The 17498-nt window shown below is 42.1% G+C and overlaps 1 protein-coding gene across 2 annotated transcripts; it reads left to right on the top strand.

The window, feature by feature from the left end:
- Positions 1–308: 308 nt before the first annotated feature.
- CYSLTR1 (cysteinyl leukotriene receptor 1) lies at positions 309–13754 on the top strand. 2 transcript variants are annotated; one of them, XM_054039692.1, is made up of 2 exons: positions 309–362; positions 10655–13754. In XM_054039692.1, the coding sequence occupies exon 2, from the start codon at positions 10693–10695 to the stop codon at positions 11716–11718; it is 1026 nt and encodes a 341-aa protein (XP_053895667.1). In that variant the 5' UTR covers positions 309–362; positions 10655–10692; the 3' UTR covers positions 11719–13754. The 2 variants fall into 2 exon arrangements, with proteins under 2 accessions (XP_053895667.1, XP_053895666.1); XM_054039691.1 differs by having other exon boundaries at positions 309–762.
- Positions 13755–17498: the final 3744 nt, after the last annotated feature.

The raw sequence follows: 17498 nt of genomic DNA, 5'->3' as shown, positions 1-17498 counted from the left end.
TTGCACTTTTAGTTTTTAAAACAGGTAGCAAAAATGGGAAGCCTCAGGACAGTGGGTGTGGAAAGGGGACAGGAAAAGGTATCTGGAAAAGACAAACTCAAAGGCACCCTCTGATCTGTTCTGGACTCACTGCCACACATTCCAGATAAAGGGATCCGCTTGTCTAAACGATCTGTTTCTTTGAATTAATGAGTTGCGGGAAAGTTATTTATTTTTTTACACTGCTGATAGGGTTAAGCCACTCCCCAGCCACAGGAATTGGGGAGGGACACAAGCTGCTCTTCTTTTAAAGCAGAAGAAGTCTCAGCTCCATATAGTTCCTGCAGCTGGGAGTCTGCAGCCTAGAAGAGCCAGACGCACTTGTAAGCCTCTCTCTCTCCTTTTTTGTTTTTGTTCCCCCTCCCGCACCCGAAAAATGTCATGAGGTGACTTTCACTTAACTACAAATATTTAGATATTTTTGTGGGCTGTTTTCTTCTTCCCCTTTGAGCATGAGCCAATAGCCACATGCTGCCTCCTTTCACAGCAACGAGCTGCCTTAAGGGAGGATCGTTACAGAGGGTTTCTTAAACGACCAAAGAAAATGCAAATAGTCTGTGTGCTCTTAGCATACGCTCTGGTTTAACCAGCTTGGTACCGAAGCCAGCCCCAGACAGATCTGTGAAGAAAATACTGAACTTAAGACTTCCCCAAAATCTTTCACTTACTTCTAAGGGTGAAAACAGTGAGCAGATCCGGTGTGTCAAGTTGGAGACTTAAAAAGTAAGTTGATCTGATGTTTAAATGCTGGTTGCAAAGATTCTTTCCATGGCTTTAATACTGCAGATTGCTAGGTACAGTGAGAGTTGCAGAAGTGGGAGGACAGTCTTATCTCCTCTCTCAGCCTGATTTTGCAACCTGTAGTTGGGCTTTTTTCATAAATTGTTTAGAAAATCGCAGGTTTTAACTTGTAACATACAACTACAGTGACATAATGGGAGAAGTATGCGTAGGGCAGAACTCTTGCAAAGCTTCAATAAGGACCATTTTAGGGCTTTCTGTGGATTCCTCAATAGTGTGGAGGGGTAAGGTGTTCGGGGGTTTCCAGGGGTGGGGGAGGATGTGTCTGCCCCAGATTAAATTAGGAGAAAACATGACTTTATTTTCGAAGTTCAGCAGTTTGCTGGTTTCCTTGTCTACAGTAACTGACAGGGTTATTTTCCGTTCCCTCAGATGTAATGCCAGACTTTTTGATAACTTGTAGAAGAATTTGAGACGTGGAAGAAAACTTTCAAACCTGGGTGTCTACAAGTGAGGTTCCTCAAATCCAGTTAGGCATTCGCACCACTGAATATCATGCCACCTGTATTCAGATGCCTCACTATGGATTTAGGTACCTCACTTGAGGCATCTACTGGACTGACAGACAGGCTGCACATTTCCCATCTCAGGATGTGAGCACTGTCTAAAGAAGGTCAGAAGTAGGCAAATCTCTTTGGAGGACATTAAGCTCTCTGCTTACATAATAATATTAAACTTACCCACAGCCAAAGAACCCTACCATTTCTCCTTTATTCTACAGTGATCATTTTAATACCTCCTCCCAGAAAAAAATAGAAATATTAGTATTAGGATTGGTGAACATAGCTCATATCTTTGGATCTGGCAAGAACTTCTATGTATTGACTGAAAAATTTGCCCGATGACCAACAATGTACCAAACAACCTACTGAAAGATATTCAAGTGTTAACAAAAATCTTGAATAAGGCTGGCAGTTTGAAAGTACAGTATTTGTAACCAAGCAAATACTAAAGAAACCAAAAACCTGTATCTGATGCCATTTAAATTCCTGTATAACATATAGGCAATAAGTCAACACCAGCCATCTGTATTTTAACCACTGTGTTATCTACACCAGTTCAGAGCCAGGGGTTAAAGCTCTGGTGGCTTGTCTATACTAGCATTCCCAGCTTTGTTATCACTAGTGAAGCTGAACTGGTGGTAACAACAGTGGGAAATTTAAAAGAAAATATCCAGTGTAGATAGGAACTTCAAGAGAGCTTGAATGGTATCACATTAAGGCTTCGAGTTTCTTTAGTGTTCAACTTGACTACAAATACCATACTATCAAATTGCAAGTCAGAATTAATCAAATACAAAAGCAATTGTTTACCTATTAAGAAAATATTGATACATCAGGATCAGACTGATAATGAAGTTTTGTTGTTATTGGTAATAATTCATATTATCTGGGAAGCAAAGGGAAACCTATAGCCTACGTCTCTCAGAATCTGAAAATTACTTTTGTTTAAGAGACTGCTCAAAAATTGTTCTTGTTAACCTCTGAGAATAGGACAAGAAGCAATGGGCTTAAATTGCAGCAAGGGAGGTTTAGGTTGGACATTAGGAAAATCTTCCTGTCAGAGTAGGTGAGCACTGGAACAAATTGCCTAGGGAGGTTGTGGAATCTCTGTCAGCAGAGGTTTTTAAGAACAGGGTAGACAAACACCTGTCAAGAATGGTCTAGTAATGTAGTCCTGCCTTGAGTGCAGGGGACTGGACTAGAGACCTATTGAGGTCCCTTTCAATCCTACGCTTCTATGATTCTATGGTTCCACATATCTTTATTTGCAAGGAAAATACAAAACCCACACGATGAAGAACGTTGGTGAACTTTTCAAACCATATCTCCTCAAAATTTAACATCCCCATGGAAAATATAGCATATAGATTTACCTAGGAGTAGCATAGAACCATAACAAAAGTATACTTCAGCATAAAAATTTTCCTACTTTTTAAAAATAGCACACAGCTGATCTACTATTCCTAATCAATATGACAGAAAATCCTATTTCATGGACATTGGACACTAACAGAAAGAGCAGATGCATGTAGACTAGATGATCCATGATATTGGTAATAGAAGATGAAGCATTTCTCATGTAGCTGGGCTTGAATCCAGCCCCAGATTAGCTATGACTGAGAGCTGTCATTTAACAGCTTTTTAATAAATAGGTTTCCACATGCATAACTTTTCCCAGGAGAGTTCAATGGGTCTATTTGTGTGCAAAATTGCTCGTGTGCAAGTGATTGCACGGTGGCAGCAAGAGAAGATTTCCATTTCAGTTACATGAGCCTTTTGCATGTGCGTAAATGGTTGCAGGTTCAGAGCTGAAGGCTACAGGAATTAGGGGCTTGATCCTTCAGAGAGTGAAGTCAGTCGCATTATTGCCAACCTCAACAGTTCAGAAATCATGAGCTGAAGCTCCCAAAAGATCATTATTGCCTTAAAATCAGGAGATTTTAAAAAATAATACCTTTGGGGTTCTTTTTCTTTGCCTTCTGATTTCTGAGATTTTAGGGTACCCTTGTTTCACACTTTCAAATTTTTCTCTGCAACCCGTGAGGGCTAGAAATTTCCAGCTTTTTTCATGAAAGATGAGTTTCTCATGCAATCTCTTGATTCCAGCAGCTGAGGTTTCATGAATTACACCAAGTATGTTGAAACTTGAAATAAGACCATGGGAGTTGGTAACCCTGTCAATGGCAAAGCTCCCATGGACCTCAGGTAGGGCTGGCTCCAGGCACCAGCTTACCAAGCAGGTGCTTGGGGCGGCCCCTCCGGAGAGGGGCGGCACGTGCGGCAATTCGGCGGACAGCCCCTCACTCCTGCTCAGAGCGAAGGACCTTCCCCCGAATTGCCGCCGCAGATCGCGATCGCAGCTTTTTTTGTTGTTGTTGTTTGGTTGGTTTTTTTGTTTGTTTGGCTGCTTGGGGCGGCCAAAACCCTGGAGCCGGCCCTGACCTCAGGGAGGCAGGATCAGGTCCTAGATCACTGGTTCCCAAACTTTTTGTCTGCATAATCCCATTTCCAGACTTTGTTGCTTTCCGCAACCCCAGACAGCATGGAGGCCACCATTTTGGCATGACCCCGGGCGGGGTCATGACTCATGACCCATAGATTGGGAACTGCTGACCTAGACAATCCATCCAGGGACTGTGTTATAAAGAATAGACTATAAAATAAACATGTGATACACTGTGGCCCGATCCTGCAAACACATCCACTCAGTCTCTCCGGATTCAGTGGGACTGGGACTACTTGTGCGAGCAAAGTTAAGCATATGCTTGTTTACAGCATTGGGATCTGTATATGACTAACTGTTACGAGGCATAATACAGAGGAATATAATGTATGCTCTAACGGAAAGAAAAATATACACGTCACCACACTGATCTTGCAAGCTGACTCAAACCTATGCAATATAACTCATCAAGGTTTTCAGTTTGTTCTGGCTATCCCTCACTCTATCCTTTGAGCTAAAATATAACAATAAGGAATTTTTAAAATCAGCTGTCTGAGTTCAGTGTTTGCAGGTAGCTCACATACTCCTCCTCAGAGAAAATTAAATCTGGCTCACATCATTAAGAACACTAGAATTGACATCTAGGGTTGATTATGCTTTAACTCTCATTTTAAAAACAGCCATAGTGGCATCTTATACTTGGGTTTGTCTCTTGTTTATGTAATTCTTTAGTGCAATTTTCCAGTGTAATTTATTTAAAACCCACTAGAAGCCTGGGTACAGTATATGAAGAATTATTAAGAATAACAAAACTAAATTGTCTCTAAATTGTTTGGTGGTTATTTTAATTTGGCATATACTTTGTTCTGGTTAATCATGGCTGCCCCCTTCTGGTTGCTTACATGCCTACCATGTTAGCTGCAGCTGTACGTAGATAAATGGTTCCATGCACTGTCATTATGTAAAGAACGTAAAAAGAGAGGGATCTGTTATACCCTCAGTATGTGGCCAAGCAGTAGGTCTAAGTCACAAAATTCCGTCCAATTTCTATCCAAGGTTGGATGTTTGGATCCAGGGTTTTGGTTCTGCCACTATTTTTTTTAAAAAGGGGGATTGTTTGCAAATTTTATGTCTGGATCTGGACTGACATTTGGAACACCTCCACAACTGAGGTTTGTTCGGATCCAAGGTTTTGGTTCAAGACTCCATCGAGTATAGACAGAAACTGATTTAGTTAAAAATTCCTGTTGATTATGACTACATCAGTAGAGGCATTTGGCCACGTTTGTAAATTAGACTTTCCCTGTGCCTAATTTCATATGATGCACAATTAATCTAAATCATCATCAGTTAGCAAATAAATTATTTCAACAGATACACGCAAGAATTGTCACACATTTTATTTGTTATAATCAGCCTACTTGTCTGAATGCAGCACGTTTTCATCAATGGTTTTTAGTTTCGCTTACAAATCACTCATGATTTTAAAGGAAATCTTTAATCATATTTAGAAACCCGACAAATGTCAGTGCTCAGCTGTTTTAAAAGAAAAGCATGATCAGAAACAGCTGTTAACTAGTTGCTTGTCTTCTTAAGGATAATAAGAGAAATAGTAATTTATGTATAATAACCAACCCCTGGGGGAGATTGGGTCCTCAGGGAACTAATAGTGAGAGGGAAATCCTTCCTACAGTAGGTAATTGGTTTTAATTAGTCCCAGGTTGAGGGCATAGCTGTGCAAAGTGTTCATATAGAATCCTGAATTTAACCAAAATCAGGACAGGTTTGGCGTCCAAATGCAACTGTGAACATCACCACATGGCTCTTGCTTATTTAAGTTTGCATGTTGTAATGTCCTTCCAACCACAGCCTCTCCCACCACTGCAGCCACACCTCTTCCCCAAAGTCCATCAGACTCATCGCTGAACTACTCTAAGTAGGGAGACTATCTCCTTCTGTCCATGGGGAGACCCATGGATTATCCTGAGATATCAGACCTTAAGGTCATGATATTTTTATGTATGGAAAGCTATTTTAGGTCACTCTTAGAGTTTTTGTTGAACTCATGGTAACTACAGCATCTGGTTTCAGAGATGAAGGAAAACAAAAAATAGTCCCAATGAAGTTTTAAAACTTCCCAGAATATTTATAAAAATAGACTTGCTGTAAAATATTTGGCACATATAGAGGGCTTGTTAGGGTAGGATGCTATAAATGTTATATTGTTTGGGAACACCTGCATAACCCCTGATGCCTTCCTACTCCTGAGTAATCTGACCATCCCAAACCTATCATTCTTATTATTATTTAGTATTTGTATTTCTGTTGTGGATATGAACCCTGGTCATGGAACAGGACCCCGTTGTGGAAGGCACTGCACAAACACAGAACAGAGACAGTCCCTGCCCCAAAGAGCTCACAGTCTAAGTAAATTCATGCAGATAAATCCTTACTATGCCATCCTGTATTAATTCTTTCTCACATACGTAATCTCAAACATCTTGCTTGAGAGTGAAGACACTAGGCTTTTTTAAGTGGTGGACTTATCTCTTTGTTTTTATTCATCTGCTTCAAACATTATAAAATGCTACTGCTAACAGATTTAAGATGGAACAAATCAGGCAGCCTGATGTTCTAAATTGCTCTACGTAAAGCAATGAAACTGAACGAAACCCACAAAGAGGAACAGAGTCTGTGTAAGGAAGCTAATCTAGGCAAGGATGGAGGATTTGCCTACTCCGCTCTGACTCAGAGAGGATGTGATCTTACCCACTGCTGGGAAGTGGCTCTGAACAAATCATTATATAACAGATTTGCTTGTCCACTTCCAAATCTCGCCTGCCCCTCTACAGGCATACAGAGGGGTTCTTTATAAATCACACACACGATAGCTAGCATGTCCTTCAGAGGTTGCTGCTGAGCATTTCTAATATTATGTCCCCCAAGAAATATTTATTTGATACAGAAGTTGTCCAGTATTAAAGGAAACCAAAAGTAATTAAATGCTTGAGCTCAGCACTTCCCTTGATGATTTCAGAAGGCTGAAATGCCCCCTTGCACCGGACTAGTGTGCACTTTCTAAATGGTGCTGCATAAGACACGTGTTTTTTCTTTGATTTCGGGAGTAAATCTTTATCTTCATTAGCACCTCTTTCAATGGTCCCCATCACAGACCCAGATGGAATTCATCCTAATCATCTTTTTAGCATCTGAACTATTTGCATATGTAACAGGGTGGCTCACCCACTTAAGGACCAGAGATCTGGGACCAGCCAGCCCTGATCACTAATCAAATGCAGCTGAGAAGGGCATAGTGTTTCCCTATAAAGAGCTGTAGGAAGATGCTGCAGGAAGGGACAGTCTCCTGCAGTAAAAACAACGAGGAGTCCTTGTGGCACCTTAGAGACTAACAAATTTATTTGGGCATAAGCTTTCATGGGCTAAAACCCACTTCATCAGTTGCCTGGAGTGGAAAATGCAGTAGGCAGGTATAAATACACAGCATGTGAAAAGATGGGAGTTGCCTTACCAAGAGGGGGGGTCAGTGCTAAGGAGCCAATTCAGTTAAAGTGGAAGTGGCCTATTCTCAACAGGTTTCAGAGTAACAGCCGTGTTAGTCTGTATCCGCAAAAAGAAGAACAGGAGTACTTGTGGCACCTTAGAGACTAACTTTATTAGAGACTTTATTGATGCTCTAATAAATTTGTTAGTCTCTAAGGTGCCACAAGTACTCCTGTTCTTCTATTCTCAACAGTTGACAAGAAGGGGTGAATACCAAGGGAGGGAAAATCCCTTTTGTAGTGCTAATGAGGCCAATGTAATCAAGGTGGCCCATTTCAAACAGTTGACAAGAAGGTGTGAGTATCAGTATTTGTTAATCTCTAAGGTGCCACAAGGACTCTTCCTTGTTTTTGCTGATACAGCTAACACTCTGAAACCTCCTGCAGTAGTTCCTGGGGAAGAGAGACTCCAGGTGGGAAGCCCTAGGTGTTATGGCTGGATAGAAAGTCCCAACTGGAAGTTCTGTTTTTCTTTTGTGAATTTGTTGGAGGTTTGCACAATGAATGGAGACTGGAGGCACAGCTAAAAACTGATTTGAGCATGGGATGAGTCCCCAGCCTGGTGAGTAAGGCTAGCATCTTACAACAAAAGAAATGCTGAGTCACCAAAGGGAGATTATGGAAAACACTGATATTTCTCAAAAAGAACAGGAGTACTTGCGGCACCTTAGAGACTAACAGATTTATTTGAGCATAAGCTTTCGTGGGCTACAGCCCACTTCTTCGGATGCATATAGAGTGGAACATATATTGAGGAGATATATATACACATACAGAGAGCATGAACAGGTGGGAGTTGTCTTACCAACTCTGAGAGGCCAATTAAGTAAGAGAAAAAAAACTTTTGAAGTGATAATCAAGTTAGCCCAGTACAGACAGTTTGATAAGAAGTGTGAGAATACTTACATGGGGAGATAGATTCAATGTTTGTAATGGCTCAGCCATTCCCAGTTTCTATTCAAGCCTAAATTGATTGTATCTAGTTTGCATATCAATTCCAGCTCAGCAGTTTCTCGTTGGAGTCTGTTTTTGAAGCTTTTCTGTTGCAAAATTGCCACCCGCAGGTCTGTCATTGAATGACCAGACAGGTTAAAGTGTTCTCCTACTGGTTTTTGAATGTTATGATTCCTGATGTCAGATTTGTGTCCATTAATTCTTTTGCGTAGAGACTGTCCGGTTTGGCCAATGTACATGGCAGAGGGGCATTGCTGGCACATGATGGCATATATCACATTGGTAGATGTGCAGGTGAACTAGCCCCTGATGGCATGGCTGATGTGATTAGGTCCTACGATGATGTCACTTGAATAGATATATTGACAGAATTGGCATCGGGCTTTGTTGCAAGGATAGGTTCCTGGGTCAGTGTTTTTGTTCAGTGATGTGTGGTTGCTGGTGAGTGTTTGCTTCAGGTTGGGGCGTTGTCTGTAAGCGAGGACAGGTCTGTCTCCCAAGATCTGTGAGAGTGAGGGATCATCTTTCAGGATAGGTTGTAGATCTTTGATGATGCGCTGGAGAGGTTTTAGTTGGGGGCTGAAGGTGACAGCTAGTGGTGTTCTGTTATTTTCTTTGTTGGGCTTGTCTTGTAGGAGGTGACTTCTGGGTACTTGTCTGGCTCTGTCGATCTGTTTTTTCACTTCAGCAGGTGGGTATTGTAGTTTTAAGAATGCTTGATAGAGATCTTGTAGGTGCTTGTCTCTGTCTGAGGGATTGGAGCAAATGCGTATTTATCTTAGAGCTTGGCTGTAGACAATAGATCGTGTGGTGCGTCCTGGATGGAAGCTGGAGGCATGTAGGTAAGTATAGTGGTCAGTAGGTTTCTGGTATAGGGCGATATTTATGTGACCATCACTTATTAGCACAGTAGTGTCCAGGAAATGGACCACTTGTGTGGATTGATCTAGGCTGAGGTTGATGGTGGGATGGAAATTATTGAAATCATGGTAGAATTCCTCAAGGGCTTCTTTTCCAGGGGTCCAGATGATGAAGATGTCATCAGTGTAGCGCAAGTAGAGCAGGGGCATTAGGGGACGAGAGCTAAGGAAGCGTTGTTCTAAGTCTTGATATTTCTGGAGTTAACTTCCCATTGTAAGCCCTCCTCCCACATTTGGATTTTGGTAGGCTAACATGTAGGGCTCTTATGAAATGAGTGAGATTTCATTATATTATTTTGGCAAGTTAAGATTTGTATCATTCCTAAGTGGAGTGAGGCCTGTGCAGAATTTTGGCAGCTAACAAGCATCTATTCTAGCTGTGAGCAGCCTCAACCTTGGAGCTGTCTTCAAGATTATTTTTAAAGTTTTTTAAATCGTTCTGTGTACTAGAAAAGGCTTCTTTGTACAAAACTTGCCATATGGGCTTTCTCCTGCTGAGGTCTGTCCCCATGCAAGAAGGCCTCCGGAATGGTGTGGAGGGAGCTGGGATTTGCCAGGCATTTAGAGAGTGAGCACACTAAAAGCAGGAGCGAGTAACTAAACGTGTCCATTTTGAATACATTTTAAAGTTCTATATTTGCTGACCAGTGATTATACTGCTGTCAGATATTTCCTTCTCCCCCTTTTAACTAACATGGAAGTTAGAACTTGGAAGCCAATAAAGTTGTCTGCATTGCAGCTCCAATCAGTACTACTGTACTGCCAGTTTGGAACCAGTGGTAGCACCAGTGGGGATTTTTGTTTTGTTCTTTTATTTGCTTTTAGAATGAGTTATGAGCAGGGCCAGCCCCAGGGTTTTTGCTGCACCAAACGGCGGGGGGGGGGGGGAGGGAGAAAGCCGCAATTGCGATTGGCGGCACTTCTGCGGCAATTCGGCGGCAGGTCCTTCCATCCGAGAGGGACTGCGGGACCCACCGCCGAATTGCCGCCAAAGAGCCGAACGTGCCGCCCCTCTTCATTGGCTGCCCCAGGCACCTGCTTGCTGTGCTGGTGCCTGGAGCCGGCCCTGGTTATGAGAAATTAGCATGGGATTTTCAGAAGTTCTCAGTGTTGGGCTAATTCTTCTTCCTTGGGGGCCAAAGGCAAAACTCCAATTGACTTCAGTGGGAGAAGAGTCCAGCCAATGCTGAGGAATTTTGAAAATCTCACCCTTGATGTTTATAATACGAATTATCTGGGTTTAAGAACATTGATCCTGCCTTTTGTGAGGATAGTTATGCCATCAGATATTTGAAATATTAGCTCAATATGAACCCTTCTAGCCCCACCCCAAAAAACAAACAAAAAACCTACCTTTCTGTCTTTCCCATTTAATAATTGAGTTATATTTTGATGTACTGCTTTATAAAACTCACTTTTATTTTTCATCTTTAGACTGTAGGTTTCAAGGTGACACCTCTCAGGCAGAGCCTATGGATACCACAGGAAATATGACCGCATTGCCTGGCGGCAACTTGACATGCCTTTTGACCATTGACGACTTCCGAAATAAAGTGTACTCCACATTGTACTCCATGATTGCGATTCTGGGCTTTGTTGGAAACGGCTTTGTACTGTGTGTCCTCATAAAAACGTACCAGCAGAAGACAGCCTTCCAGATCTACATGCTGAATCTTGCAGTGTCAGACCTCCTCTGTGTATGCACCCTGCCTCTTCGAGTAGTGTATTACGTTCACAGAGGCAACTGGTTCTTTGGTGACTTCTTATGCAGAGTTAGTTCCTATGCATTCTATGTCAACCTGTACTGTAGCATTTTATTCATGACAGCCATGAGCTTCTCTCGCTGCATAGCCATAGTTTTCCCCGTCCAGAATCTCAATTTGGTAACTGAGAAAAAGTCCAAACTGGCATGTATGAGCATTTGGATTTTTGTCACACTGACAAGTTCTCCATTTTTACTGAGTGGGTCTTACCAAGAAGGTAACAAGACAAAGTGCTTTGAACCTCCAAAAAGCAGTCAGATGACCAGCCTGCTGGTCCTACATTATATTTCGCTGTTTGTAGGCTTCATTATCCCCTTTAGTGTCATAACTATCTGTTATGCCATGATCATAAAGACCTTACTGAAGAATTCACTGAAGAAGAATCAGTCTACTCGTAAGAAGGCCATCTGGATGATAATCATTGTAACAGCTGCCTTCCTGGTCAGCTTCACACCTTACCATATTCAGCGCACAATCCACCTTCACTTCCTGAAGAGGAAAGACTCCAGCTGTGAAGACATCCTTTTCATGCAGAAATTAGTAGTGATAACCCTATCCTTGGCAGCTTCAAACTGCTGCTTTGACCCACTCCTGTATTTCTTTTCAGGGGGCAACTTTCGGAGGAGACTTTCCACATTTAGAAAGGCTTCCTCCTCCAGTGTGATACAGGGACCCAGGAAAAAGTTATCATTAAAGGAGAAAGACGACGAGCCATTTCAAGAAAGCCATAAATAAGCTGGATGTGCAGTGTAGCTGTGCTTCCTTTGTAAGGCTTTTTGTATGGCACTGCAGTAGAAATAAGCTCACAGTGGGACACCAGTGATTGCAGAACTGTTTCAGGAGAACTGAACAAAACAAATGCATCTTCATCAAAGTTAAATAGAGACAAAAATCCAAAGGGACCTGCTTCTACTCAGACCTTTCTGACCAGACACCCCTCTGCCTGCCATTGAGGGGTTTATTTGATCATGCTGTGGAGCATTCTGAGGATAATTTTAAATTCCAAAAGACTCAAAGCAAAAAGGACTGAAATGTGAATGGCTATTCTGAAAACGTGCTCAGAGGCATGTACAGTTCCCACCCCCTCCCCCCGTCTCCCCGACTTAAGAAGTTACAGCAGAGCAGCAGGAAAACATTTGCGTGCTGGTAAATTCATGCAGACAAACTCTTCAGATCCTACATAAGGTCATGAGGCAACTCTACAAAGACCATTAGTCACTGAGCCAGTGGGAAATGTAAATATTTGCCATGATAGAAGTTGATGGAGCTTATGCAAAGGGGGAGGGGGAAGAGAGGAGGAGAGTACACACTGAATCCCAAAACAGACACTGATTTCACAGGAAAATGTCTTCCCTATTCCCAGTTATTTATTGCCTGGGCTTTTAACTTTCAGTGGCATAGATTGTCACCACCTAATAGAGAAGGGCGTGTGCACAGATGACTTTAAGCCATCTTTACACTCCTCCAGTTGTGGGCCGGTTGTGTGGCAGGCCCATCTTCTGGTGTAATTTAGAGCAGACTAAGGACTGTTCTAACTTGTACTAGCTACTAACCACCCCAAGGAACTGATCCTGCAGCCTGGGATTAGGGAAGCCCTAGCCATGAAGGGGGTGGCATAGGAGCTACTACACTGGCTGTGTATCACCAGATGATCACCCTACACGGAAGTAATCCTCATGTGACCATTAAAGCTAGCTTTATGTCCACTATACACTGGCAGTGCAGCACAAAGAGCCACACCACACTAGAGGATCTGAGCCTATACCTTCCCACTCAGGAACTGTATTTGTCCCTCCCTCCGCCCCCATCCATTTCCTGTAATTTGAGTTCCCATTTCCAAATATATTGCAACACACTAGTTCAGTTCACAGCTACAAGATCTTTGAAGGGCTTTCTGTCTGTCTGAATTTTACAACTAAATCCTGAGATATAGTTCTGGTATGTGCCTCCCAAACAAACACTTTGGCCCCAGTCCTGCACCAATTGAACCCTAAAAACATGAGTAGTCTCCTTGACGCCAGTGGCTGCTTACATACAGAATGGGAAAAGACTGCCTAGGAAGGAGTACGGCAGAAAGGGATCTAGGGGTCATAGTGGATCACAGGCTAAATATGGGTCAACAGTGTAGTTGCAAAAATAGCAAACCTCATTCTGGGATATATTTGCAGGAGTGTTCTAAGCAAGATGCAGAAGTAATTCTTCCGCTCTAGTCCACGCTGAGTTAGGCCTCAGCTGGAGTATTGTCTCCAGTGCTGGGTGCCACATTTCAGGAAAGATGTGGACAAATTGGAGGAAATCCAGACAAGAGCAATAAAAATGACTAAAGGTCTATAAAACATGAGCTATGACGGAAGATTGAAAAAATTGGGTTTGTTTAGTCTGGAAAAGCGAAGACTGAGGGGGGACATGATAACAGTTTTCAAGTACATAAAAGGTTGTTACAAGGAGGAGGGAGAGAAATTGTTCTTAACCTCTGAGGATAGGACAAGAAGCAATGAGCTTAAATTGCAGCAAGGGAGGTTTAGGATGGACATTAGAAAAAACTTCCTAACTGTCAGAGTAGTTAAGCACTGGAATACATTGCCTAAGGAGGGTGTTGAATCTCCATCTGGAGATTTTTAAGAACAGATTAGACAAACACCTGTCAGGTGTTTAAATAATACTTAGTCCTGTCATGAGTGCAAGGGATTGGACTAGATGACCTCTCAAGGTCCCTTCCAGTCCTATGATTCTATGAAAATTAAGCCATGCATCAGTCAGGCTTTATGGAGGGTGGGGGTGGCAGTAGGGGTGGGGGTGGGGGTGGGGAGGTGGAAAGGTATATTTAAAATTCAAGATACAGAGTTGAACCCCACCCACCTTCCCACCCCAGCTCCTCTTTGAAGTGGAGTGGCATTGTAAAAGAGGGCTGAACAGAGCGGGGCTATTCTAAGTTGCCTATGTAGCTTTGGAAGCATTCCTGGAAGTAATATTAAACAGCAGTGAGTCATCAGGTACATTTTCCACATTGTATTTTTGCTCAGTTATTAGAGGCTGGGAGGATGAGCACCAAACTCCACATTTCCTCTTTCAGCTCCCATGTCTTCCCTTATCCATGACATTTCCCAGCCTTCAAATGAATGCTGATTAGCAGGAGGACTTTCTGGCTTCCTCTGACCATGGGCAGGTTTCCAGTAATGTAGTATTTTTGGTTGGCACTGTTTTCTCCTGCCACTGCACTCTATTCTGACCACACAGCACATGTTGGTCTCAAGCTGAATTTTGCCTGCTCAAGGCATGGAAGCATGAGAGACTGTCTCTCCTGTCTTTCTTTGGGTTCCTGTCAGCTACAGAAGCTTTTCAAAATCTACCCAAAAAAAACCCACCATCAAAATAGAACAGAAATATCAATAGGAGTTGAAATGCCGAGACTACTGCTGCCCGAGACTTAAGCAGTAAAATACACACTGGAGGGGCGCCATGTTAAAATTCTGCCACCAAACTCCAGAGAGGCTTGGAGTGCTTTCCCTTGCCTCAGGGGCAATGCACACACTCGCTGAATAACCTTAAATCATCACCACCCACAAATGACTTATCCCTGAGCCTCGGGGCTTGTCTAGATGAACAGTTAGTGTGCAGTAAGCTGGGGTATAAATCTATAGTCCCCTAACTGTCCATGTGGACTCTGCTACCATGCCCTAAAAGTTCCCCAGTGTGCTTTGATCTATTCTACTTTGAATTGGAAGTAGGTCAGACAGCTACAGTGTAAGCCTGGTTCTGTCGCAAATTTGCAGTCAACGGGACATTTGCTAGTGACTTGGATAGGATTTCACCAATAACTGTGAAAAGAAAACGTTTTGCCAAATGATACTACCACCTTTCTGGATCATAGAGATGAGAAAATGTTTTTGGTTAAAAGGGAAAACTAATGAATAGACCCTCCTACCCTTCACTCCAAGCTCACTAGCCGAGTACACAATATTTACCACAGTCCCAGAGAAAGCTGCTTATTAAAATATTGTCAGCACATTGCATGCCTGCAGGTTGGTGAATTAGGCAGTCCCAAAGCTAGAAGCATTCTGTGCTGGAATGTTTATTCCAGACTAAGAATTGGATCCCAGATTAAGTACATTGAATATACCTTGAGAACCTATGACAAACATTGTACTATAAGGAAGTTCCTCGACTAGGCAGAAAAGAAGATTATAGGAGAGACTGCCTCTCCAGACACAACCGCTGTTCCTCTTTGTGCTCCCACTGGGGAGGCCTTTGTAAGCAAGGAGAGCCTGAACAGCCAGTAGCTGAACTGCAGTTACTGCGCCCCAATTAGCCCCTTATAAAACTGGACCCAGCTGCTCTCTGTTTCATAGCTGACTAGTCTCACCTCACTTTCTTGCTTTATGTGTAACTTCCTTTTTTGCTGGGTCAAGGAAAGTGGCAATACACTCCAGGACTAGAGGAACCAAGTCCCAGAGGAACCAAACTAAAGGACATCAGGTCTGTTTTCTGCTTGATTTATAGGTCTGATACACACAGATATCCCAGCCTACAGAAATCTGTTTGCTTTTAATTCACCATGGAAACTTTTGTTTCCGATTATACTAACTTCTGTTTGTGCTGCCATTGTGAATATAAACTTACAGTGTTACACCTTTCCCAAATAAAACAAACCGATTTATAAATCGTATCAGCGCAAATAGAAGTTAAAGCGTAACTTAAGGTAGCGCTACCTGTCATAAATGCTCACATAATAAAAAGCTTTGAAATGTGGCTCACTCTATAGGCTTTATTTCAATGGGACTAGTCCTGTAAATAATTGCGGTAACATAATGCTCCGTGGCCCTGAGCCTGCAATGATCTCTGCATTGAGGCAGAGATCCAGACACTCAGCGCTCACTGAAGGAGCAGCACCTATCTTTGGGCAGTGTATGAGGCTATAAAGTGATTTTTAATTAAAAAAAGAAAAAAATGGCACCCCGCTCCCCAAAAAGGGGTGATTCCTGACTGCACATCTTGCTTACATACTGTGGAAAAGATAAAACCCAAGACCTCTGGAAAGATCTTCAAGGAAAATTACACAAGAAAGAAAAAGAAGAAAAAAGACAGAAGAAGGTTTACTATACTTAAGGTAAAACATGACGGCGTCTTGTTAGAGAACAGTACAGATGAAGGCTAGGCACATTGTTACCTTAAAAGATAAATTGGGGGCAGATTTTTATCATTCATCCTATATCTAAGAAAGCACCTTTGTGTTTTTTAACCAAGAAGGAAGGCCAAGTGCTCTGAACAGTTACAACGAGGAGTCCAGTGGCACCTTAAAGACTAACAGATTTATTTGGGCATAAGCTTTCATGGGTAAAAAACCCACTTCTTCAGATGCATGGAAACAAAAAACAGTCCCCTTTCTCTGGAATGCTGCAGACACTGGACCAAGGGCCCTTGGCATACTAGGAAAGACATATAGACTCTTGTAAGAGTGAGCATCTTATCTAGAAAACAAGTAGTTAAAGCTTGTTTAACAAGTAGTTAAATCATTGAGTTTTGTGGTCTTAATGTAGTCTGACATCTTTCTGTATAAAGGAAATTACTTTAATATTGTAAATTAAGAGTGGTCTAAACTGTTGTGTTCTGAAGAACGTGTTCTTTAGGTGTGATGTAAAGTGTTACAGCTGTGTCCCAGGCTATTTATATGGTGTTGTCAGTGGTGTCATTGTGTAAGTGTGTTTGCACTGACCTATTTCAAGAGTGTGTTTCAAAATATGTATTAAATACTATAGCTATATCTAATGAAAAATGTTCCATGCAATGTATTGTACCGTAAAGATTTATGTATAACATTACTTATTTCATTGTTCTGTCTTTGATGACACAATACGAATAGAAGGAAAAGGTACATCAGCCTGTTTTTGTATAAGAGGGAAGGTTTTTGTACTTACAAAACAATTCCAGACACAATTAAAAGAAAATGATGCAAGTTATAATTTGAGACTTGTTCTCTGTGTTCTAATTTTCTAGTTTTAAAAACTCTGCATAAGGATTCTTCTTAATTAAGATGTGATACTAAAAGATGATATGGTGCCTTTGGGGGCTGTTGTAACTGGGCACAGCTTAGAGCAGCCTGAACTAGCACATTGTCAAGAAGATGTACAGTGGATGACAGCTGCCTTTGGCCTCATCTCTTAGGTCCAGTGCTAAGTGCAGCTTGGTCAAACCCCAAGACTGGGTCCCCATGTCTACACAACTTGTGCTATGCATGTATCGTTCAGTGCTGAGGGGAATTAAAGACAAATGTATTCTGTCCACATCTGCAGTCCCAGTATGAAGAGAAACATCTGGACAAGCAGACAGCTGGGACCTACAGAAACAGCCAAACAGCTGAATATAAAAACAGCAAAACAAGCAGAATATATGTGAGAATAAAATTAAAACTGTTTAGCAAAGATGATCTAGAAGCCACTTGCATGATTTGCAAAGAGTCCCAAGGTCACAGGTCTCTCACTGTGGTCCTGTGTAAAGGAGCCTACACAAAGCTGTGA

Source organism: Malaclemys terrapin, chromosome 9 (genome assembly GCF_027887155.1).
Source record: "Malaclemys terrapin pileata isolate rMalTer1 chromosome 9, rMalTer1.hap1, whole genome shotgun sequence".
NCBI classification, from domain to species: Eukaryota; Metazoa; Chordata; order Testudines; family Emydidae; genus Malaclemys; species Malaclemys terrapin.
The sequence above is the reverse complement of the archived record's forward strand: the minus strand, read 5'-3'. Positions and strand labels throughout refer to the sequence as shown.